The following is a 26,529-nucleotide window of genomic DNA, read 5'->3' on the forward strand; positions in this document are numbered from 1 at the left end:
CTATACTGTTTTGATACTGTCATTATGCTTCTCTTATGAACGTCCTCTATGTAGGATAATGTGTTTGAATGAAAACCATCAGCTAAATGCTAACATCAGCAGGCTTTCCTTCTTGCTAATATGCTGATGTTAAACAAGTACCAATCAGCATTGAACACAACATACAACTGAGACAGAGGAGAATTTGTTTTGGCAGATTTTGAGTTAGGTTTACACATTGAACTTTTGACCTGAGGTTCTAAGGTCTGTCATTTACTGTAATTCAAAACTATACATGTGAGCTGTTGGATCTTCAAAGACACCAGCATCATCATCCTCTGGCTGGAATTTCATGACAATCTATCCAATAGACTGATGAAAATCTATTTCAATATCCAAATAATGTTAAAGATTTTTAGACAGACATTATTACGTAACAGTAATATAACACAATCTGCCTGTTGCTATTTATTTAGATTGATAGATGGATGGATGGATGGATGGATGGATGGATGGATGGATGGATGGATGGATGGATGGAAAATGCACTTGTACCCATGTTTCCAAATTCCAGTGTGCGTCACTGTACGCAAAGTTCACCAGCACCAAAACAATTTGATTTTCAGAGTCATTTAGTCGACACCAAAACTTTCTCAAAACAGTTTGAAGAGTGTTTACTTGAGCAGTCACAAACATTTCCCTGGTGCTGATCCATCTGGGCTTTTTTAACAATATTCTTAAAGCATCACTGTATGACTGTATGCTACTTTTTATAGTTTGACCACAGATGTGCAGTGTGCAATATGCTTTTAACAGAGTCCAGTTCAGTCTGTCAGTGCAAAAACTAACACACGACACTGACTTAAATGTCCATATTCAGAACATTACCTGACAGCTTGAAGTCAGTAAAAGCCAGATGTGTATCTTCCTTCCAGTTTTGTAAATATGTCTTTTTGTACCATCACATCATGTTGTTCTCCATACATAGAACACACATGAAGGAACTAATGAAGACCGGCTGAGATCGGGCTAAGAATCACACACACAGGGGTCAGCGTATATAAGATGGTTTACCACTGTGCTGCCAGTGATTTGAGAGCTTATTCATATAGAAATGAAACAAAATAGGAGATAAACTGCTCCTGTCTGACTCCATTGCTGAGCATACCAGTAGGACAGGATTATAATAATTCTAACTATATTTAGATCACTGTTCAATGGGGCATTCCATGAAATCGGTGCCTTTTCAACTTTGAAAAGTTCGAAGAGAAAAAGGTCTCAGCACACTTGAAGATGCAGGTGCGTAGGAGGAGGGCATAACCCAAAATGCAAAGGTTCCCGCACACTGTCTCACTCTCAATTATTTTATTAAAGGGAGGGACAACGAGGAGTTTTGTAAAAGTGAAGTGTTTTCTCACTACATTTATGAGCCTCCGCACCGTGAAATTCTTTGACCGGTGCAAGACAGACTCATGTTTTCATTCATCAAGAATTAAAGTCAGAGGTTGGAAGACGATCACATACCGTCGTAGTTCCCACCATAAACGGAGATTCAGCTGCGTTATTCTCATGACTCGCCACGAAACCGAAAGTAAAGAAACGCTGGTCGGCTCGCCCAGCATTTCCACCACCACTAATAATAACAAAATAACCATAGAGACAAAACCATAGATTTATCTAAAATGGACCATTAACAAGTGGTAACGGAGATTCATCCACATTAACGTGAGACTTTTTTATAACCGAATAGAAACTCCTCGTTGTCCCTTTAAAGCAGCGTTTCGGTCAGGAGTATGACCTTCATCAGGCATATGCCTCAAACCTTGAAAAAACATCAAAAATAGCACATCAGAGATGAGAGAAACTTTGTCACTAAGCTGTTAGCATCCTGGGTCAGAGATGATGCAAACTCCTGTCAATCATGTCAAATCTGGAATTATTTCCATGCTAGGGTTTTTTGGTTAGGGTAACAGGGTTGACATAAAATCAGGGGACACCGATGAATTGGTAGATATATTATTACCAAAAACACTGTTGTACAATACTTAGAACGATATGTAAATGTAAACCTTTGAACATTTTGCCAACATTTTACAAATTAAAAGTCCTGTTGACGTAGGCTACAACAACAACAACAGTGAGGGACAGGCCAAAAACCTCACCCTCATCAACATAAAAGTCATTTTAATTATTTGAAATTAAATTTAATTGACTTTAATTTGATGTTATAGTAAGGAGAGAAGACATGGTAATGTTATATTCATTTGTTGTTATCGTAATTTTGTGACTGATTACTTCTCGGGGACACAAAACTTACCGATTGTATGTGCCTCTGTGTCTATAGGAGAGTCTTTTGCCCCAGCTGCTCCCCCAGTGACCACCGTGCCCCTCCTGACTCTGGGACATCATGGGACCCCTCCCTCTGCAGCTCTCCCTGCTCCCCCTGCTCCTCCTCGCCCTGCTGCTCCTGCCCCCCCCCTGCACCTCCTTCAGGCCCCAGCTGGTGGAGCGGGCGTCCGGCCCCGAGCCGCCTCAGACCACCGGCAACTCCACGGCCTCTGGGAAGTGTGCGGACACTGTGGTGTGCAGACCGGGCATCCTGCTGCCGGTGTGGCTGCCACTCAACCCCCCCCTGGGGGAGCAGGCGGGGAGGGCCATCCTCTACTTCATGGGCCTCATGTACTTATTCCTGGGTGTGTCTATCATCGCTGACCGCTTCATGGCATCCATAGAAGTCATCACCTCCCAGGTAGTACTCAACCAGTATCTCAGTAGCTTGAAAGCAGTACAGTTCTTTTTAAGATAAAAGTATAGCTACTATTGTATTTATAGTATTGAAGTTTGTATATCAGAATATATAGGCTGTGTGTATATTATATATATACAGTATATATATATGTATACAAACTTCAATACTATAAATATACAATAGTAGCTATACTTTATATATATGTATATATATATATATAGTATAGAATATATAATTCCCCACATTCAATCACACATTTCAGTCAAATAAAATAAAATAAAACAATATTAATATTAGAATATCTAAAAAAAATAAAAATGTTAGTGTAAAAACTCCTGAAAAAAACTAACTCTCAGATTTAGCCAGTATCACAACAGGAGTGCAGTCATTGGTGTAAACTGTTTGTGTGTAAAGAGGGAACTTGATGTAGTGGCCAGTCATTATAATATTCCCATACAAAACGGCAAACATTAGCTATCGGCCTCAGGAAGGACAGGACAGAATTTAACTGAATTTTTAAAATGATAAAACTAATTTCAAACATAACATTCCTGCTGATAACAGCCCGTTGCTAGAATGGGCTAATGTGTGTACAATCATCAGGCTGACTGATCAGAGGAAGCCCCTCTCACATATGGAGATACAATTTGAAATAGGGAATTAAGTTGCTGAACGTAATTAATTCATTAATGTAGCACAGTTGTATTTGCTGCTGTGATTTTACAAAAAGTTATGAAAATTTAATTCACACATGCTGTTATGTGCACAATTAATTAAATATGTATGTGTATGTGTTCATTATATGTATGAGAACACAAATTTAATGTCTTTACATTTTACGGCTGATTTCACCACCTCACCATCTACATTGCTAATTTCTAAGATTTATAAAATTAAACTCGACGGGAGAGTGTAGCCTGTATGCCAACTCTCACTCGTGAATATTTTGGTGTCAGGGGAAGTTTAGCAGAAGAGAGGAATTCAAGCTCCATTTTGTGCGTGCACAGTGGTTATAAATAAGGTTTCTAGTTTCCACATGGGCACCTTTAAAGAAGGAGAGAGAGCAGCCAGCCACATCTCTGAACTCTGGAATATGGAAACTTCCACATGTTCATGATGAAACTGCATAAAACTGCTGAACTAATCAAACAACTACAGCACTGGTGACTCCTAATAGACATGAATCAACAGGAGTTAACTTGGCCAAAATGTCAAAATACAAAACAGAAATTGGGTGACATATAATCCTGTTACACAAAAATGCAGATACTGTCATTTTTACTCTCTAGACTCATAACCATCTAATTACTGTTATTAAATCTGGTTTCCAGGTTACAGCATCACTTAGTTCTGGTTGTGTTGTGTTGTGTTGTGTTGACCTCTGTCCCAAACGTTTATCTGTGCAGGAGAAGGAGGTGACCATCACTACACCCAACGGTGAAACTACTGTAACTACAGTGAGAATATGGAACGAGACTGTGTCCAATCTCACTCTCATGGCCCTGGGCTCCTCTGCACCTGAGATCCTGCTCTCTGTGATCGAGGTACATGAACCGTCACACGGCACACAGCTTCCTTTCATTTTGAATGTGGTGCTCTATTGAAAAGTTCTTCAAACATATTTCGTTTTTGGAATGTCACCATCAGTGCTGGGGAGGCTTAAAGCAGAAGTAAGGTGAATATTTGTGTTAATATGAGTCTTAAATAGTTGTATCTTCCGACAGCAATCACTTCTATAGAGTGTTTGGTCTGAAACACGGGTCTGTCAGTCACTCTGCTCTGCTCTGAGCCCAGGAGAAAACTTTCCTTGTATCCTACAACCTTTATCCAATGAGGAGAGAGAACGGCATAAAGGGGCAGTCCTCTCTGTGTGTGCAGCCAAGGGATGCGCCTGAATGTGGTGACGTAGGGACGAGGGCGGGGACTGCTAACTCCATCTGCTGACAGGAAGTTAGACAAAACAACCGGATCGCTGACTTCTGCTTTAAACTTGTTGAACTACATAACTTAACTACAATTTGCTGTAACTTGCTGGTAGTTAAACTACATTCATATTTTGTGCTGCATCAAGTATTTCAACTACTTTTTGGGTCATTTTTTGTAGTTTAACTACTCAATTTACAAACTACAATTTTGGCCAATAACATGAAATATAAGACCTATATAAATTGTTCCAGAACTCTGTTTGAAAAAAGGCATGCATCATGTCATGACATGCCAAGCCAACGCTGCCTCTGATTGGCTGGCCCGGGCGTTCCTGTCATAGTTTTAAACATTGTTGTGACACAGCAATCTAGAATATGTCGACCTCTTGGTATTTTTTATTAGTTTTTGTTGACTGATTTACATTTCTGATTTACCAGTGGGTATTGGTGTACTAGGGGTTTCATTTTCTCTCTATATTACCCAACATGTCTATGGTGAACCTACAGCATGTTGACCAACAATGTCAGCATTTTTTCTTTAAAAAAAATAAAACTGAGTTGAGAGTCAGTCTGCTGGCATGTGAATTTTTTGTAGGCTATTATATTTTGTTTCATTTACACCACATGTAGATTTATTTATAGTGAGTTCAATGAGTATAATGAGTAGAAGTAGTTGCTAAAGCTACTTTCTTTAGCTGTAGTTTTACAAACTACATTTCTCCAGGGGTAGAAATTTAGTTTGTTCAAACTCGTTTTACAAGCTACACTTGCAAAGTAGCTTCCCCAGCACTGATCACCAGATACTTTAAGTGAATAAATGAAATATATAATAGTGTAAAGTTAAACCAGGGTGAATAAAAACTTTGATTTTCTTCTTTGTAATGTTTGTCCTGTCTTTGTTCCTGTAATGTTTCCCTCTGACAGGTGTGTGGGCACAACTTTAATGCGGGGGAGCTGGGCCCCGGCACCATCGTGGGCAGTGCTGCGTTCAACATGTTTGTGATAATCGGTCTGTGTGTGTGGGTGATCCCTGATGGAGAGTCGCGCAAGATCAAACACCTGCGTGTGTTTTTCATCACGGCTTTCTGGAGTATTTTTGCCTACGTTTGGCTCTACCTCATACTGGCTGTCATCTCACCCGGGGTCGTAGAGGTGCGTTTGTGCCGACTGTATATATTTGGACCAATTTTCTAATCAGTCACATGTGTAAATGATGGGATGCTCACACTGCCTGTGTCAGCAGGTGTGGGAAGCCATAGTGACGCTGCTGTACTTCCCCGTGTGTGTGATCTTGGCTTGGATCGCTGACCGTCGCCTGCTCTTCTACAAGTACATGCACAAACGTTACCGTGCCGACAAGAGGCACGGCATCGTCGTGGAGATCGAAGGGGACCTCGCGCCCAAAGGCATCGACGTGATCATGGATGGAAAGCTGCCTGACGGCCCCGGAAACTCCTCCAGTGTCACGGTCTCTGTGCAGACAGGAAACGACCTGGACCAGAACAAAGACGAGGTAAGACGTGTGGAAATTCTGCTGCACACGATACAAGACTGAGTCATGTGGGACCAGATCCAGAGCTTTATTCTGAAGAGCTTATTGCAAGTTTGGCTATTGCTATTGTTATACCCAGAAGGGCAATAGAATAGTGCACCAAACCGATCACGTGCTTCACATTCAGAATCATGCCCTCAGGCCCGCGTTACTATGTACCTAAACAACATCTTTATGCAAACTTTTTTATTACTTAAAGGGATATTTCAACATTTTGGCAAATTCACCCATTGCCATAATCCCTATAGTTTTAGCAGTAGGTTCAATACCTTTAATTGTCGGTGCAAGCTGTTTTTCGATTGGCGGGGCAGAGGTACAAGCTGCTACAAATGCACAAAATGCATTATAACAAGCATAACCCACTGATCTCGGTTCTGGCATCTCGCTTTTTACTGTGTGTCATTGGTTGGTGCTGATGTTGTTGCTTGGATGACAATGCTGTTAGGATGCTTGATTGTAGATTGATGTATTTATTGTTGTTGTCTGTATGGATGGGCTAACTGGAGCAATGAATTGCCCTTTTGGGATTGATAAAGTATTCTGACTTAGCATGTTACTGTAGCTTCAGCTGGACAAAAGAAGCGCTAAAAATGAAATCAATGATGTTTGTAAGAATGTAGTTGTGTGTGTGTGTGAATGTTTCTTCTAGACAGATAAGAACATGCTAACATTAGCTGTGTAGCAAGAGGAAAACGTACATAGACTAAACTAAAGTTTGTTTCACTAAATTGTGTTCTATAAAGAGAAAGGAAAACCTCAGTAACCTGAGGAAAGGACAAAACGGCCTGTTTTACCCTGACAGGAGCACTGCTGGTTCTATGTTTTTATGATTTTAAGTTACTTAATAGAGGATATCAGCTTTCCCAAGGCCGGTAGGATTCAGTCCTTGAATGGTGGGAGTGCAGAACATCTTGATGTCAGTTTAATCCAATGCCAGTAGACTACTTTTGTCATCATAAACTGGTTTGTTCTAATTCTAATGTGAACTGAAACTGCTCAGCATCTACATCTCTTATGAACGCAGTGTGTTACTTAACCATCTGTCTTCTGTCTTGGACAGGTGGTCCGCATCCTTAAAGACCTGAAGGAAAAACATCCGGACAAGGACCTGGACCAGCTGATTGAGATGGCCAACTACTCTGCCCTGGTCCACCAGAAGAAGAGCCGAGCCTTCTACCGCGTCCAGGCAACGCGCATGTTGATTGGCGCCGGTAACATATTAAGGAAACACGCCGCTGAGCACACACGCCGTCCGCCGGGCGACGAGGCCGACAAGGCCACGTGCTCACACATTTGTTTTGAAAGCGCCCAGTACCAGTGCACTGAGAACTGTGGCTCTCTGAGCCTCTGGGTGATCCTGGATGGAGGCACGGGTCAGAACACTTTCTATGTTGACTACTGTACAGAAAATGGCTCTGCCAACGCCGGGGCAGACTATGAGTTCACTGAGGGATCCCTGGTGTTTAAGCCAGGGGAGACCCGCAAGGAGATCAAGGTGAGCAAGTAAAGAGGAAATGAATGGTGATCATCTGCTGTTATATTTTACTTCCTGACTCTCCGTAGTGTCCATTCAAACAGTTCTGCTTCTCCCTCTAGGTCGGTATCTTGGATGACGACATCTTTGAGGAGGACGAGCATTTCTTTGTGCGTCTCCAGAAAGTGAGAGTAGAAGAAGGTGGCGCCGAGGGGACGGGAAATCCACCCAAGGGCAGATTAGTGGAGCCGCTGGTCGCCACCATCACCATCCTGGACGACGACCACGCCGGCATCTTCACCTTCGGCCAGCGGGTGCTGCGGGTGAGCGAGAGCACGGGCATTTTGACGGTGACGGTGGTGAGGAACTCGGGCTCCAGAGGCACCGTCGCTGTGCCATACCATACAGAAGATGGCAGTGCCAAGGCCGGGGTGGACTACGAGGAGACCAGAGGGGAGCTGGAGTTCACCAATGAACAGACCAGGTGAGACAGTGGCAGTAGTCGGTTAGTCTCTTTTCCAGGAAGGAGGCAGTGTAGACTCTGTGTTTCTGCTGCTTTCAGTCCGTTCTGATCCAACCCTGTGTTTTCACTGTAGAGATTTAAAATGGTCTAACTATAGCCATGCACACATCATTCCATGGGACTTTGTCAAATTTGGCTCAAACATTCACAAGTGTTGTGTCTCAATTAGAAAACTTCCATACTTAAACTAACTATTTTGAGTATCTGAGTGCGTCTCAATTCACAAGTATGTGCACACACAAGCAAAAAAAAAAGAAAGAAAAGAAAAGTTCATAGTGCACATAGTATACTACATGACAGTGTACTCATGGAAGTATACAAATTGAGACACAGCATAGGACTTAAGGATGAATTGATTAGATTGATTGGGAGTGAAAGTTCAAAGGTCAAGGTCATTGTGACCTCAGAAAACGTGATTTTGGCACTGCTGTGAATACAATATATCCAGACTTACCTTAGGAATCCATTCAACTTTTATAAATGTTCCCTTGGACTCAATGACCAGCTAATTAGAAGGTCAATCAAAAACACAGTTTACCCATAACTCAAAACTTAACACAACTATGACAAAACCACACCAGTGGTTCATATTTGGATAATATACGATAAGATAAGATAAGATAAGATAAGATAAGATAAGATAAGATAAGATAAGATGCCGTTACTATCACTGTATCAATGTCATAACGTTGTTATTAAGTGTCATTCAGTTAACCCTAACCCTACAAACCCGGGTGTTATGACATTGACATAATGTTTATGACATGTTCATGTCACTCTTATGATCAGACCTTCAAGTAAAGTGTTAGTAATTATACACACATACAATCATGCCTGCTCATAAAAAAACACACAACATAAAACAAAAAGGAGGTAGGTTGAAAATTTAAAAAGAAAATCAAACATGGCAGAGTTAAAGTGCTGGAGTGGTGATATATTGCACAATATGAATAGATAAAGAGGAGTTGCAGAGTCACTGTGTTTGTTTGTTAAGAGTCTGGATGGGTTTGGGTAAAAAAAACTGTACAAAAGTCTTTTGGTGCATATTTAATGAGACTATATGAACAAAGAACAGGGATGTGATGTAAACTAGTCTGAGTGATGGAGGAAGAAAACCACCAGGAGGTGATCTTCTATAGCAGGACACTAGAGTTTGGTTTGGAAGTTCAAAAGAATCAAAAAACACAAACAGCAGTTATTATATTGCAGTATATGTGAACAGTAACAAAACAAAATACAGCTGCATCTTTATGTTTGGGCCAACATCTAATGGATTAGAGAAAAAAAAAGCCAAACTTATTTGGCAGCTCCAACATTGCATTCTTAAAGAGACTGCCTTCTGAAACCCAGCACCCCCACCGCTTTTATATTCATGAGTGTTTTTAGGAAAAGGCCACGTGAACGTGAATGAGAGACTACTATGGGTTAGCAGTCACCCACTTTAGGTGGATGAGGTCCTTTTAGACTGAATTAGCTAACGACTTGACACCCAAACACAATCTAGCCCCCGATCAGGTGTGGGATCCTCCAGCCGCCCCATGTAAGCTGACAGATCCTTTTCACATTAAAGTTTCAGGTTATATAAGCTGTGTTTGCCCATGGACTAATGGTACACTTAGTGAGAGACCCTGTTATGTAACATGGACAACTGTCTGACGTAGAAGAACAAGAACACAACAACGTGTAGATCATGGTTAATGAGGAAGTGTATGTATGTATGTGTGGGTGTGGTTAGTTTTATATTTAATTCCTTTTTTCCACAATGATCATGACAAAGTCGTTCTCTTCTCTACAGCAAGTCATTCATATCTTCCAGGAATTAATCACACACACATTGGTATCACACACTAAGTTGCAAGTCTTTATTTTAGCACTATTTCTTTGGCAAACTGAGGAGCAGGAGCACACTATGTTTAGGCCTGAATTATTCACAGCTCTGTAGTGATTAATTATTCAGGTCACTCCAATTTGCGATGTGATTTAGAAGGTAGAGGAAATATTTAAAGGTCCAGTGTGTAAAATGGGAGGAAAACCGTTATCAACTAGTGTTCAGATTCTACTCGCTCGCTCGTGCTCACCCCTCCCGTCGGCAAAGTGACGGTGGCCTGCGAAGACAAAAAACGTGTTTACCACGACTGGGATGTCTGCTGCTTCCTCCTCCTCCTTCTTTCCTTCCACCTTCTCCTTCATTGGTTTATTTATGAACACGGAATTCGCAAAACGTGCTCTCTGGCTGGATGGATTTTCTGTTCAGGCTGTCGTACAAACATGGTGGCACAAGATGGCGTCACTCTCTAAAGCATGAGCCTTGCTATATGTAGATATAAAAGAATAATTATAAGGCTACGAAAACCAAACAAATTTCATTTTATAGCGATTATACACTTATACAAATATATTCAAGGGTAGTAGGCCTATATTCAGATTTTGCCAATAAACCTTGTTAATTACACACTGGACCTTTAAGATGTGAAGGTCTTTTGTTTTTATGCACCTTACCACCTATCAGACAGAACAATACTTACCTTGTTAAACAAAACTAATTGTGTGTCTTGTGTGTGATTGTGTTTGCATATCTGCAGTCAGACACTACAGGTGAGGATCATCAATGTGGAAGAATACGAGAAGCAGGAAAACTTCTTCATCGTGCTGGAGGATCCCAAATGGCTGAAGCGAGGAATCTCAGGTGAGCGTGACATTTTCCCTGTGTTGTCTGAGCGACAGTAAAGCTGTGCAGCGTGAGATGGGAAGAGTCAAATAAAAATAGTAAATCCTCATTAACATGAACATAATAACGTACACAGTAAAGTAGTAAGGCCACGGCAACGGCCGAGATCAAATGTCAAAACAATAACAGCGGCAGTGCAGGTGGGCTGAGGCCGGGCGCCTGCGTCACAGCCAGTAACCCAAGATCCCACGCTGTCATTCACTTCACTGCTGTCTCTGTTTCACTGTCGCACAGTGTGACTTTAGCATCATGGAGCTGCCCCATGTGTTGCTGTGTGGTACTGAATAGTTGTCTGTTTTGTCCCCAGCATTGCTGCTAAACCAAGGTAACGTCTGAGTGTTAAAGGTGCAATGTGTAACATTGTTAAAGGATAATTTCAGTTTTTTACAACCTGGACCTTGTTTCTAGCATAAAATACGATCATTTACTCACCCAGACAACTTTGGTGTCATTTGGAGTTGTTTTGACAAAATTAGCCCCAGTGGAGCGGCGCGTATATCTGTATAATGCGAGAACACGGGGCAGCGCAATGCAGCCTCTAAATAACACATTATCCGCTGCAAAACTCGTTTATTTCGCCAATATTTAGTTATGATACATTAGTGCTATTCCCCTCCGAGCCCGTGGTGGCATGTTATCAACATCCTGCGCCTGTAGGTTGACCTACTGACCTCTGACCTGGATGATGTCATCTCCGACCGCTGCCCGGCGCGGCTAACTTGCTACCGCTAATGCTCCGGTTCGTTTCTGCGTGTTTCTGACTTGTCAGAACAAAATGAGCAGCTGGACGAAGCTTCCTCTCCTCAACCTGGACTCACTAAAGCTCCGGCTAGTTGAGATAAAAATGGACCCGAATGACGAAGCAGAATGATTATTATCAGAATGAGCCGCGCGGCGCTCAGAGATGACATCATCCAGGTCAGAGGTCAGTAGTCAACCTACAGACCCCGGATGTTGATAACAGGTCAGCCCGGGCTCAGAGGGGAATAGCACTAGTGTATCACAACTGAATATTGGTGAAATGAACGAGTTTTGCGGTGGATAATGTGTTATTTAGAGGCTGCATTGCGTGCCCCGTGCTCTCGCATTATACGGATATACGCGCCGCTCCACTGGGGTTAATTTCGTCGAAACAACTCCAAATGACACCAAAGTTGTCTGGGTGAGTAAATGATCGTATTTTATGCTAGAAATAAGGTCCAGGTTGTAAAAAACGGAAATTATCCTTTAAGTTTCTATCAGATCTTTATTATTTGATTGTTCAGGTTGGGGGCGGAGCTTGTTACTGCATGACCATCTGACTGACCCCCTCCCTCCTCCCCCCTCCCTCCTCCCCCCAACCTGTTTGAACCAGAAACACATTATGGATGCTACACACAGCACCTTTAAAATGTTCATCGCAGTGTGTGCATCTGTGTGGGAGTGTTTTTCTCTGTCTTTGTGTTTTAGGTTTGAGCCTGTACTTTGCTGGGGTGAAGTGTGTGTGTTTGTATGTTGTTGTAAACCAGTAATCCTGTGTGTCCAATGCATCTGTACCCGATTCAAGTGTTTATGTACCAGAGATGCTGCATGTGTCTATACTTATTATTTCATAGCTCATTTCAAACAGTCAGTTCAGTTACAAAATTCAACCCTTTTTAAGTAAGTGATCTAAATGACTCCTCGCAGCGAAACATTCACAGCCCACACTTTGGGAATCACTGATGAAGGTATAAATTGACCCATGGCAACCCAGGTTTGAGTCCAAACCATGGCCCTTTGCCTCACGTTTTCTTGGGAGGAGTAAACACTCTCCTGACACAAGAAGCAGACAGTTGATGATGAGATAACTTCTGGTTCTTTGCAGCTCCTCCCAGGTCACATCTAGTAACAAAGGGTCATAAATCCAGTTTAAAGGGATAGTTAAACATTTGGCAAATTGGCCCATTGCCATAATTCCCATAGTCTTAGGAGTAGGTTTGTTACCTTTAATTGTCGGTGCAAGCTATTTTTAGAACGGTGGAGCAGAGCGGCGAGCTGCTTAGAGCTACGATACGGAGGCTAATGGGATTTCTTGGTTTCCCTCATCAAACTCATCAAATACACAATCCAACAACTCCAAAACGCTCTGGTGGACAAGTTGTGACCTGCACATTCACCACGCTACGAGATAATAACTGAACGATAGCAGACAGAGTTGTTTTCGAGGCAATTGCAGAGACTGCTGCTGAAAAACTGCCCCGGGCGGGAACGCGCATCAGCGGTTTTACATGAATTTACCTTAAAAACAACTCTGTCTCATAACGTTCCATTATTATCTCCGCCTCTGTAGCGTAACTCTGAGCAGCTCGCGGCTCTGCTCCGCCGTTCTAAAAATAGCTTGCCATCGACAAATAAAGGTAACGAACCTACTGCTATGACTATAGGCTCATATTTGGCCCTTTCCTGACTCATGTTGAAGTGCCATTATTTGAGCTTGGCCCGTGTCTGTGAGTGGCCTGTGGGGTGGTTGCTCATTGTGCAGTATGAAGCAAGATGTCGCCATTAGTTCGAATGATTAATAATCGAATAATGATAACTCTGCAAGTCTGGTCAATAATCAGAGCTGCACTCTGACAACTGCATCTGTGTCAGTTGTGTTTGTTCTGTTGCAGAGTATTTCCTCTGCCACTCCTTTGTTTGCTCTGCATGTTTACATTTAGAATCTCATATGATTCAAATGTAAAAAGCCCACAGTCGCTGTCTCACTGTTAACAGTAGTAGTACTGTTATTGATCCCAAATTGATCACAGGCTGAACACAACATATATTTTTTTATTAATGATCTGTTGAAACCATAAAATGGAAAGTTCAATTAAATCCAAATAGCCTTATTGGCATGAACAAAAACATGTTGTTACCAAGATTAACCCAATATCACATATTAAATACATAGTGAATAATGCTGATGTGCTGAAACATTGATTTATATACAGTAAATGACTGTTTAATACAAGTATTTCACATTATACAGATCTCTAATGTTTGGGATCTTGCTGGTAGTCCCTCAGACTGGGGCTGGTAGATATTTACTGCAGGTTTCTCCTCCAGGGTCAACATCTGGAAGTTATGCTTTGTATCCATGAGCATGATGATTAAACATATATGTGCTGTCCTGACAGGGAACCCCACCCCTGAGGAGGAGGAGGCCAGGAGGATCTCTGAGATGGGTAAACCCATCCTAGGAGAGCACAGCAGGCTGGAGGTGGTCATAGAGGAGGCCTGTGAGTTCAAGGTGTGTGAATGTTAATATACAACACTGAGTACAAGGAGCAAGTGTTCGTGTAGGTTTGTTAGTAAATAGAGGTAACATTCAGTAGTTAAGTTGTTTTAACCCATTAACCACGTGCTGCCCTCTCACACCTCAGACTCCCAATGGAGTACTGGACCAGGTACGGTCACTGCCTGCATGTCGTGTCGGTGTCACACGCTCACTTCACCTACTCTCATGTTTTAGATTGAGATGTACTGAGGTGATATGTGTGTGTGCCAGTGTATGCTGTGTGAACAACGCTTTTTGAGTTTAATGCAAACTCTCAAACTGTTCAGTACATCACCCAAACTCACTCAATTATCATCTACGTATTTATGTATCTTGGATGTATCTCGACTCTGCATCCACTAGTCCATAGTAATCCTTCAGAGAGTTTGAGTGTGATGTGATAGAGGTGCATCAATTAGAATATGATGGAAACGTGTTTATTTAATTTGTTCAATTCATTACACACAGACCGAAATCTTTCATGTCTTTATGCCTTTTAATTGTACAGTAATGATTAAGGCTTAAATTTAATGAAAACCCAAAATTCATTAAATCAAAAAATCTAAATCTTTACTCCAAACATCTGCAACGGTTTCCTGAGCCCCACTATCATGAAGACTGCTGACCTCCATCATATTCTACTTTCCTGAGATGCTCCTGTGAATGTGTTCATCCATCTGAGCTGTGATCGTCTCTGCCTCCTCACTGACCTGTCTCATGTCCTCACAGAGCACCGTGGACAAACTCCTGAAGGACACAAACCTGGCTGTAGTGATTGGCACTCACTCATGGAGAGAGCAGTTCATTGATGCCGTCACCGTCAGCGCAGGTCAGTGGATATTTTAAATGAAATACTCAGTAACAAAGTACATTAGGACTGTTGTTTTTTTTTGTTTTTTTTTTAAAGTTCTGGTTTTTATTCTACTACACTTAAAAGACAAATGTTTTCCTTTTATTTTTTTAATAATCAGATTTTATTTTCTGAATTTACAGTACATATCAACAATGCTCAATTAAGCATACATCATCAAGTAGTGGTCTGAGCTTGGGGAGAAAGTGAATAAGCAAAATAAGCAAAAAAAAAAAGTAGAATATGAAAAGAAAAGAATAAAACAAGAGAAAAAAGTCAGTGTTTAATGTTTTCCTTTTTAATTTCTGTTAAGCAAACTTATTCCTCCACTGTCAGTCATGTTAAACTGGTCAGCGTTCTGATGATGCTGTTAGATGAAGATGAGGCAGAAGGTTCTTCACCAGAGACAATGCTCTGATCTGAGGTCTGTGTTTGAAGGATTAGAGATCAAGAGGATTCATTTAGTTTTAAATATTTATGTTTAACATTATACTAAACTAAGAGAAACAGCAATTTGTTGACTGTTTCAGTGGTATTTTATGGCTCTTTCTTTATCCTTTGAGACTCATGCTACAATCTGTTCACTCTGCAGGTTCTACAGTCAGTCAGTCAGTCAGTCAGTCAGTCAGTCAGTCAGTCAGTCAGTCAGTCAGTCAGTCAGTCAGTCAGTCAACCAGTCAGTCAGTCAGTCAGTCAGTCAGTCAGTCAGTCAGTCAGTCAGTCAGTCAGTCAACCAGTCAGTCAGTCAGTCAGTCAGTCAGTCAGTCAGTCAGTCAGTCAGTCAGTCAGTCAGTCAGTCAGTCAGTCAGTCAGTCAGTCAGTCAACCAGCCAGTCAGTCAGTCAGTCAGTCAGTCAGTCAACCAGCCAGTCAGTCAGTCAGTCAGTCAGTCAGTCAGTCAGTCAGTCAGTAGGTTGTTTCAAAGTCATAAGGTTCAGTAGATGTGGAATAATACAATGTGTTGCCATTAAAAAGAATATTCTAGTATTTCTATAATGAAGTACTCCATGTAAAACCCAAGTAAAATCTGACAGGGGGGATCTCTACTCTGACTCTAGTGATGGAGATGTTGTTCACCTTGGTCATACTTGATACACAACTTAAAGGAACTATGAATTTGCGTTTTTTATTTGAAATATTTAAACCATCAAAAAAAGTAATGTGATTAACATGGCAGTGTTTTGTTCATGACGTTCATGTGGAGTCTGGGCTGTAAACTGTCACTCTGCTGCTCTGCGTTCATCAGTGACTCTAAAGAATGGGTGGGCAGTCTCTGTTGTGTGTTTGGTTTTGTTCATGTCAGGTTGAACCAGCTGAACAGGTCTGACAGCAAACATATATACGGGTTTAACAGCATTGCATTGCAGGAAAGTATTTCTTACAAATTGCTGCAAAGTGAATTAGCTTGTGCTTTGCCGGTTTAAAGGAAGCGCTGAAAATACACAAATCCCTTGTATTTCCAGTGTCTAATAAACTAAGCTCAGCATTGAAAGAGAAAAGTGTAAAAGTGACAAGCTATAGTTGGACATGCCAGTTCAGTTTCATTGAGCTTTGTATTTACTGTACAGACACAAGAGTGGTGATGATCTGCTCCTCTACTCATGCTAGAAAAGTGAATAAGTGTTTTTTGTATTTTGTATTTATCGTTTATACTTTATGGTACGACCTTCTCCAGGTATGTTATTCATTAAGATCTCCACATGGTGAACACCTTGACCTGCCAGTCTCAAAGTCTGAGATATTTGCATCTTAATCATGAAGTAACTATTATGAAAGAAATGTGATTGCATCATCTGTAACTGATGCCTTTTGTTGCTTTGTTTTATTTCTCTTCACTCTGCCTTCGTTAACCAGGTGATGAGGAGGAGCAACGAATGCCGAACTGCTTCGACTATTTCATGCACATATTGTGCATTTTTTGGAAGATTTTGTTTGCCTTTATCCCTCCTACTGAGTACTGGAACGGCTGGGCCTGCTTCGTGGTGTCAATCTCCCTCATCGGTCTCTTAACAGCCGTTATCGGGGACCTGGCCTCCCATTTCGGCTGCACAGTCGGCCTGAGAGATGCTGTCACTGCAGTCGTTTTTGTCGCACTTGGGACTTCACTTCCTGGTGAGTGGTTTCCTAGTGATCTTGAATTTTAATGATTGAAATAATAATATTATGCTGCCCTACAAAGGCAAAGTGCAGTATCTGCATTTTTTCAATTTTTTTTTTTTGACCAATCAAAAGTGTGGCATATTCTCTTCAATCTGGTAGAATTTGATATTGGTACTGCTAAAAAGTTATTGGGCTTTTTACTTTGCTGTCCATCCAAAAAAGCACTGTGAAACCAAGGCAAAGGCAAAGTGCAGTCTGCAAAGAGTAACTGTAACTGTAACTGTACTAGCCTCATAACCAGCCTCTCGCGGAAATGCATTTCATTTCATTCCGAGGGAGAGTCTGGCCTCATCCCCATTCTGAGCGTTTGGACTGAAACCCTCAGAAGGCCTTAGAGCCAATCAGCATCGCCCGCTGTGATTGACACAGCACGTTGGCCAATCAGGGACCGACTGGTGCAAAGCCCCGTCACTACACCAACTTGCTGATTGGCTGAATGGGGTTGTCTGTCAACGCTACTACTCCCGCCCAGCTCCCGCCCACCCCAGACGCTGACAGGGGGGATGAGACCAGACTCTCCCTCAGAATGAAATGAAATGCATTTCCGCGAGAGGCTGGTTTACGAGCCTATAACTGTACTAGAATTTACTCTATAATTCCATTGGAGTAAAACCAAGGCAAAGTGCAGCATCAGCCATGAAACGGTCAAGATTGGTCAGAAAGACAAACTACAAAATACATTTAATTCAGTCCACCATTATCTAATCAATTATAGACTTGGTAGTTATTCAATGAAAAACACAAAAAGCTGTTTTTCTCAGTTTGGTATTTTTACAGATACTGCAGTTTGCCTTTGTAGGGCAGTATGGATATCTTTATTCAACAGTGCAGTGTGTAAATTTTCATGACAATATTACAAAATCTGAGCGTGAAATCAAGACATCATGCCCTCGAACTGATCAAATATTGACTTGATGAACAACAACTCCATAAATGTACACTGGAGTTTCACTAACTTTCCATGTATTTCCCAGATACCTTTGCTAGCAAAGTGGCTGCTACTCAGGACCAGTACGCCGATGCCTGTGTGGGAAACGTGACTGGCAGCAACGCGGTGAATGTATTCCTGGGCATCGGCGTGGCCTGGTCGGTGGCTGCTGTGTACTGGGAGGTCAAAGGCAAGGTGTTCCGCGTGGACCCCGGCTCGCTGGCCTTCTCCGTCACGCTCTTCACCATCTTTGCCTTCTTCAGCATGGGGGTGTTGATGCTGCGCCGCAGGCCGTCTGTAGGCGGCGAGCTGGGAGGCCCGCGGATCACCAAGATCCTCACCTCAATGCTTTTCTTTGGACTGTGGTTTCTCTACATCCTCTTCGCCAGCTTGGAGGCCTATTGCCATATAAAAGGCTTCTAAGAGTGCACGGTCACAGCTAATTAACACACACACACACACACACGTCACCAGGGTGTCGACCTGGACGCTACTGTCGCAGTACCTGCTGGAAAGACCTGTCACCACTTGACAACTGCTGCCATGGTTCATAACAATATTATGTAACACACCACATCAGTTCCACTCCAGGACAATTCAAGACATTGATTCTGACAGAACTGATGACTTTCACTTCAGTGAACTAAACCTGCTGAGACTGTTTTTGGATAAAGGAGAGACATCCTGTGACTTCATAGACGGCGTGTCTGCGGAGTCGCTGGGTTTCCCTTCACAGTGGCTTCGCTCCACCTGGCAGCTGACCGAGGCTGGATCTACACAACAGACTTTCTCCAAGTAACTACATTAAAAAAAAGCAACGACGGCGTCATACAGACATGAGCAACGTTTAATGTCCCATATTAAAGACTTTACACTGTTTTATTTGGAGTGTTGATCCATTACAAAGTGTAAAACCATTTCAATGTACTTCTTCATCTCCTCTCTCCGGCTTCTCTCTGTTGTAACAACAGGCTGGGGAGCCAATCAGAGGACAGGAGCGTCTGAGTCACTCTTTTAATTGGCTGATTGTTTTCTGAGTGATCCAATAAAAGAATAGAGCAGATTTTAGGCAGAACACTCAGAGGAAGCAGATCCTGGACGGTGGGTCCAGGGGGGCGGGGCTTGGTGGCTGCTCTGTTGTGACATCACAAAGTTACAGAAGTCCTGACGGCTGGTTTCAATAAGGCTCAGTTTCTGAATACAGGCTGTGTGCGTTTCTCTGGGGACTGAGGTTTTGGATACTTTCACAGTATTAATATAGAACCTAGACCTACATAAGTCAACACTAAAACACTGTTGTTCTGGCTACCTCCAGTTGTTTCTTATAGCTTTAAAAAAAAAAAAAAAAAGTGGTTACAGTCTGCAGTCTGGGAGATAAGATGTCAGAAATTGATCAAATGTGATGCGTTTATGTGATATACTGCACCTGCTGAAGCTGATCTCACTGTGAATATTAATTATGGCAATGATCAGAAATGATCAGATCAGAAATATTTCAATGTATTGATGACACAATGAATTTCTAATAAGATGTGGAATGAAAAAGTACCTAGTGTCTGCCATTTAGTGTTACTGTTTGAACGTGATTCATTCACCTCTGAAGTCTTATCTATTTATTTATCAATGGTGTAATTTAATGTCTTTATAATTTTATGTATTTGAACTGACATGAACAGAGATGTATTGTAATTCGTTAATTACATTGAAATGTGGGTGTCTGCATTGTATCCATAACCCACACTGGTTGTTTAAATGAATTCCTCATTAGAGCAGAGGGCAAAACAGCAAACACAAACACATTTGGCTTTGTGTCCTGAGGGTATCGTCAGTCGTCAAAGTAGAAGCGAGGAACTGATGTTGAAGAATAATTTCTTTTAGAGACTGTTTCCATTATCAACTGATCCACTGATTATGTCCACAATTATTTGATTTGAATCATCAGATAATAAAAAAAAACACAGATTATAATTAGTATTAGCCAAAGGCAATTATTATCAAATACAGAAATGAATTAAATCCTCTTGTTTTTGTTTTTTGATGAAGAAAATGATAAATTGACTCAATATTCCAGCTCTGGTCAGTATTTTTCATTTAGTTTTGATAAAATTTAATTTAATTTGAATTTTGATAAAAAGCCAGTCAGAGCTGAACACTACAGAGGAAGAGTCTCGCCACTACTCAACTACATGCTGTAGTTTGGGCTGTTTTTCCACAGCCATGTTAGAAATGTGTTTCACAGTAATAAAAAGACACTTCATTTTCACAAAATGCACTGCTCTTTTTATTACACTGTTACCATAACAAAACTTCATGAAAAACATTAAGAGGAGAAAATCTGATTATTTTTTATGTCTAATGAAGAATAATAACACTCTTGATTTATAGCCTACCTACTCATAATTCCTGTATGAAAGAGTACTGACAATATGCAACATACTTTTTGTTCAAGTAGTTTATAAATCATATAGAGGTTGAATATTGTAAGTTTTCATTTTTACAGTGTATGCACTCCAAGCAAGGTTGTGCTCTGTTCAAGCAACAATGTGTGCTTGATAAATGTGAGTCTACATTTTGTTTAATATTATTTTGATTTTGTGTGCCTGTTATTGGACATTAGTTTGTAATTGCCCCCAACCTATCAGTAATGCACAGCTACAGCTCATCCTGTGTTCAGGTAAGTGAGGAAGGTGAGTTTAGCAGGTTGGGTCATGAACTGTGCTTGCAGCAGTCAAACAAAGTGAACAATATCTTACAGGGAGGAGGGTATAATTACTTGCCCATCATGAATCCCCTCCATCTGCCTCTCTCTTCTCTCTCAAAAAGCTACATAATCAAACTAGAAAGTGTCCTACTTCTCCGCCCAGAGGCGTTGAATAACTATACCACCCATTGGCTGCAAATGGTAGCTGGAAAACTGATAGTGACCTCATTGATGTGACATTCCTGCAGCTTTGAATATATAGGCCACTATGTTCCCTGGATGATGATTAATGCATTGTTTATTTTATTTCATTGTTATTTCTGGACATTTTCAATTTGTGATTAACTTTGTCATATTTATTTTCATAGTAGAGAGTTATGCATTAATACCTCGTTTAATTTATCAATTACAGCACAACTGAAATATGTTTGTGGGTTTCCATGATCTAGGCTATTATTGCAAGGGAACATGAGTCCATAATGCATCTGGATGGTCCAGATGAAAGGATGCAGGCCAGGCAACAAGCATAAAATACAAGCTTGGAAACTACCACCCAAATGTGCCAGGCTGGTTGAGTAAACAATACAAGAGTGAGGGGCAATGAGTAGGTTTTTCCTTAAAACCTTTAGTCCAAACATAGTGTGACTTTGGAATATTCTTGCAAATAGGCCTAGCCTACTTTCTCAGCACAGGCCCTATAGGCCTAATGTGGTCTTGTGTATGATGGTGATTATGTCATAGGCCTATTTAGTTTGACAAAATGACTCATTTCTCCAACTCAGACTGTTTCATTGCTGCTGTTTTATTCATGAAAAATGTGGATTAGGTGCACTTTGGGTCCTTTGATTTTGGGGGGGGGGGAAATTCAAACCATGTAGCAATGACTCAATCCCATAGAGTCTAAGCTCAATCTCCATTATAGTACAGCGGTTAAGCCCTCAAATCAAGGGGAATTGTGCACTTTTTGAAAGAAACATGAAACTTCTACCATAGTTAGTTTATACCATGAGGTTTATTTTAAGATCGGGAGGGAAGTCGGATTTGACCTCTGAGGCCCGGGAGAGGTCAAATCCAAGATGGCCGCCAATAATATTCAAAAATGCCTATCGCTGGAACCAAACACAGTAGAAAAACACTTAAGGTGTCATTTCCCACTACATTTTGGGTGCCCATTCTGTTGGTGATACCTTTGAGACCAATAGAATTCAAGAAAATGCATTTAGATCAATGTGGAGGTCAAATTATGCAGACATAGGGAGGTGAACGGTGCAAAAAGGTAGTTTATTTCCAAAATAATAGCCTAACAGTGATGATGATGTTAATAATGATGATAATAGTGCCAATAATAATAATCATTATCATAATAAGTTCTTTTTTTTAACTGATTTATTATTAACTCATTGGCTGCCAGCCATTTTCAGAGCAGAGAGCTGCATACTGCCAGCCGTTTTAGAGCATTTTTTACAGATCTTTCAAGACCCACAGAATATTGTGTTCATGTAAACATGTAAACACCAAAACTACCAAGAGAAAGAGTAGACTCTATTCTTTCATTAGGAAAAAAAGTTTGTTTCGACCTTTTTCCATTCTTCAGTAAACGGCAGTAGAACATTGGCTGGTTTCGCCAAAAACACCTATTATTGACCAAAACACCTGTTTTTGACCAGAACACTGAGAAAACAAGCTTTTTGTGGAAAGAAACATGTCAAGCAGAACAGTGACTTTGAAGTTAATATACAACAGAAACAACATGTCTATAGACATCAATGGCAGCCAATGAGTTAAAGAGACACTGTCTCTCGGCTCTGTTCGTGGCACTAGTACACCACAGCCGCTTGTTACTCTCTCCCTGGCTCTCAGGCTCCGGTCCACTTGGTGCTCCTCCTCCTCTATCCTTGCCTGACTGAGGGCTGCCACCGTGCCCCTAGTCCACCGGTGAGAGATGAGGGGGACTGCCAACTAGGGGCCCACGCCCTCAGACCGACAAAAGCTTGTATCATGGGCTGACTTTCAAGAGATCGCAGCGAGGGAGCTGCTCTGCTACGTACAAAACCCTGACCCAGAATCAGGTCGTCTGCAAGTGATTTAGCACCAGGTTCTCCACAAACATGCGGTGCGAGATTGGAGAGGACCAGCGGACCACCATCCGGCCACGCGCCAACCCTGTCACCAACGGCTCTACTCGCTGTAATCAAAACCCGGTTGTCAGGGGGTTTCGCTAGATAGTAGGTAGGGACAGTGGGAATCTCGTTCATCCATTCATGCGTGTCACTAATTAGATGACGAGGCATTTGGCTACTGGGTCATACGGCTTTCCGTGTTTACCTGCACGTCAGGCGCCATCGTGAGTACTACGACATGATACAGCCCATACGGACCCATTTCTGCATCAGCAGCTGGTCCGCCACCTTCTATAATCATTACGAGCCCAAACTGCCCCCAGCTGACCGCCAGCCGGTGGGATGCAGCCAGGCAGGGTTCCCGTTATAGAGGGCCAGCCAGCGTCGTGTAGAGGTCCCCTCAGGGCACCAGCCACCCTTGCGGCCGTCCCTCATCCCTTTGAGGACCAGCTCGGCTCCTGGAGAGGGCCGTAGTCCTCAATCCTGGAACGGCCATACCTAAAACGTGACGTCAGCCGACTGCCTTCCACTGATTGGGCAGAGCGTTGTCACTGGAAGAGTCGTGAGCGCGATGTCCGACATGAGAATTCATCTGTACCGAGACCGTTGTTATTCCTTCACCCGAGTTAAATGATGCTGTGTGGAAAACCACGCTGTGGTCCGTAATCGAGGAACAGACAAGTGAGTTTGGAGCTGACGAGAAGATCGAAAATAGAGAGAGAAACAGTGTGGCCTTGCGATCCCCCCACCCCTGCTGAGGAGGAACTAGAGAACTCAGCTGTAATGGAAAAGCAGTGGCTCAGGTGGTAGAGCGGGTCGTCCAATGATCAGAGGGTTGGCGGTTCGAATCCCGCTCTGTCCCGGTTGCTGCCGTAGTGTCCTTGGGCAAGACACCTTACCCACCTTGCTCCTGATGGGTCGTGGTTCGCGCCTTGCATGGCAGCTTCCGCCATCAGTGTGTGAATGTGTGCATGAATGGGTGAATGTGATGTACTGTAAAGCGCTTTGGGTATCGTTCAGGTATAGTAAAGCGCTATATAAATACAGACCATTTACCATTTACCATTTACCTTTACTGAGCCGTGCCGTGACTGTGTAGTGCAGCGGTACTCAATAGGCGGCCCGCGGGCCGCATCCGGCCCGCCGAACCTTCCAATCAGACCCGCGACTGAGTTCTACTAGTTTACATATTACTGTATACTGTATTTTCGGGCTCCGTGCGCCTGTAAGTCAAAGCGCTGGGACATGGAAACACGTGCGGAGCGTTTGTGTGTGCCTGTGAGGTCCTGCACTGGGATACAGAAACGCAGACGAACCCAAATCACCATGCGCAAGTGTTTGGGGAGTGGGCTGGACTGCAGGGTTTTCCCTGCCTGTCTGCAGAGACCGTGGGTGATTTTCACCGCCGTCTTGGTTCAACTGTGTGTGCATCATGCATGGGGGGCCGTTCAGATGAAGCGTCTTTTGCGCGCGCTCAAACCCATTCAATGTAGCCGCGCGTCATGCGCGCTCACAACTCAACAGCCGTAGCCGCGCGCATTTGATGAGACGCGATTGTTTTTCCGTGCACGTCTGCGGCGCACAGCTGCACGACCTGCTTCTCCCCCGGTGTTGTGTCCCGGTTCCATCGGCCTGTGTCTCTCCTACTGTTTCCCACTGAGCTCTGCCTCGTTTGAAAAGCCCATGTGTGGAAAGACGTCGCCTCTGAGATGTAGAATGTGTGTTATAGAAGAAAAACACACATTTCAGGACCAATGACTTGTATCCTCAGAACAGAGTCAGACATGTCCTGTGATGGTCAGGTCATATTTAAGTTGAAAGTCACAGGGCATGTCTGAGGATACAAGTCAGCAGTGTAAAGCTCCAGCATGATGGATGTAAATGATATGATAATGTCAAGATTTTTCATTTTATATCATACAAAACACCATGAAGTGTATAAATAAAAATTATGTGCTTACAAGTAAAATAAAAATAAATTATTAGACGAAAAAGGTGAATTTAATTTCAATCAAGGCCTATTTGAATGTGCGGCCCCCAAGGTGTCTGTTAAGAAAATTTCTGGCCCTTCGACAAATGTATTTGAGTACCCCTGGTGTAGTGGAAAAGTGCCAATAGTTACTCACGCCGTTTACCTGCACTTCATTAAATTTCTTCACTTTGACATTCAAAGTAGAGTTCTCAACGGGCCTGAAAATTACAACCCGACCTGACCCGGCCCGTGGGTTTTAAGCCCGGACCCGACAGAGCTCGATACACCAGCATTAGTTGTCTGGCCAAACCCAGCCCAGCCCAACAAAAAAAAAGAAAACTAAACTAAAAAAGTGACATGCTTTCTTTGCAGCGAGAGCAGATGGTGCCGGTGACGCAGCAGCACCTTATCAGTGGGTGAAACTGATTCAATTTCGGCCACAAAAACATTGTGGTTTTTTGGAGATACACACAGCATCTCGTGCCAAACCAAACCGACCCAACGGCCTTACCCGGGTTTGGGTTGAAATTGAGAACTCTAATTCAGAGTAGGCTACTGGGCGAAAGCACATTGTGTCAACTCCCCCCCATGGGCCTTCGCAATGCTTCCACGCAGCGTCGGACACCACCCCTCTCTCCGCGGAAAGAGGAGGGCGACAGTATTATCAAATTGCAGATTTGCACCTTTACATAAATGCATTTTCTTGAATTCTATTGGTCTCAAAATATTAACGTCAAAGTCACCGTTCTGCTTGACATGTTTCTTTCCACAAAAAGCTTGTTTTCTCAGTGTTCTGGTCAAAAACAGGTGTTTTTGGCGAAACCAGCCAATGTTCTACTGCCGTTTACTAAAGAATGGAAAAAGGTAGAAACAAACTTTTTTTTCCTAATGAAAGAAGAGAGTCTACTCTTTCTCTTGGTAGTTTTGGTGTTTACATGTTTACATGAACACAATATTCTGTGGGTCTTGAAAGATCTGTAAAAAATGCTCTAAAACGGCTGGCAGTATGCAGCTCTCTGCTCTGAAAATGGCTGGCAGCCAATGAGTTAATAATAAATCAGTTAAAAAAAAGAACTATTATGATAATGATTATTATTATTGGCACTATTATCATCATTATTAACATCATCATCACTGTTAGGCTATTATTTTGGAAATAAACTACCTTTTTGCACCGTTCACCTCCCTATGTCTGCATAATTTGACCTCCACATTGATCTAAATGCATTTTCTTGAATTCTATTGGTCTCAAAGGTATCACCAACAGAATGGGCACCCAAAATGTAGTGGGAAATGACACCTTAAGTGTTTTTCTACTGTGTTTGGTTCCAGCGATAGGCATTTTTGAATATTATTGGCGGCCATCTTGGATTTGACCTCTCCCGGGCCTCAGAGGTCAAATCCGACTTCCCTCCCGATCTTAAAATAAACCTCATGGCATAAACTAACTATGGTAGAAGTTTCATGTTTCTTTCAAAAAGTGCACAATTTTCATGCTTAGCCGCTGTACTATTACAGGTTTGAATGTTACAGGGCTGTTACAGGTAGGGCTAAAAGTAGCCAAAAATCCCTGTAGGGTCACATGACTT

At 42.2% G+C, this 26,529-nt stretch overlaps 1 protein-coding gene across 1 annotated transcript in view; it reads left to right on the top strand.

The window, feature by feature from the left end:
• slc8a2a (solute carrier family 8 member 2a) overlaps positions 1 to 19,028 on the top strand; it is a 45,153-nt gene extending 26,125 nt beyond the window's left edge. Inside the window, exons 2-12 of the mRNA XM_085798756.1 lie at positions 2,324 to 2,728; positions 4,135 to 4,272; positions 5,578 to 5,805; positions 5,897 to 6,166; positions 7,266 to 7,700; positions 7,802 to 8,163; positions 10,785 to 10,888; positions 14,071 to 14,183; positions 14,940 to 15,039; positions 16,914 to 17,171; positions 18,194 to 19,028. Coding sequence (XP_085654882.1) covers positions 2,387 to 2,728; positions 4,135 to 4,272; positions 5,578 to 5,805; positions 5,897 to 6,166; positions 7,266 to 7,700; positions 7,802 to 8,163; positions 10,785 to 10,888; positions 14,071 to 14,183; positions 14,940 to 15,039; positions 16,914 to 17,171; positions 18,194 to 18,570 — 2,727 coding nt within the window. The 5' untranslated portion in view covers positions 2,324 to 2,386 and the 3' untranslated portion in view covers positions 18,571 to 19,028. The remainder of the gene's footprint in view (positions 1 to 2,323; positions 2,729 to 4,134; positions 4,273 to 5,577; positions 5,806 to 5,896; positions 6,167 to 7,265; positions 7,701 to 7,801; positions 8,164 to 10,784; positions 10,889 to 14,070; positions 14,184 to 14,939; positions 15,040 to 16,913; positions 17,172 to 18,193) is intronic.
• Positions 19,029 to 26,529: the final 7,501 nt, after the last annotated feature.

This window comes from Trachurus japonicus, chromosome 14 (assembly GCF_045865225.1).
Source record: "Trachurus japonicus isolate A0001 chromosome 14, Traja_1.0".
NCBI lineage: Eukaryota > Metazoa > Chordata > Actinopteri > Carangiformes > Carangidae > Trachurus > Trachurus japonicus.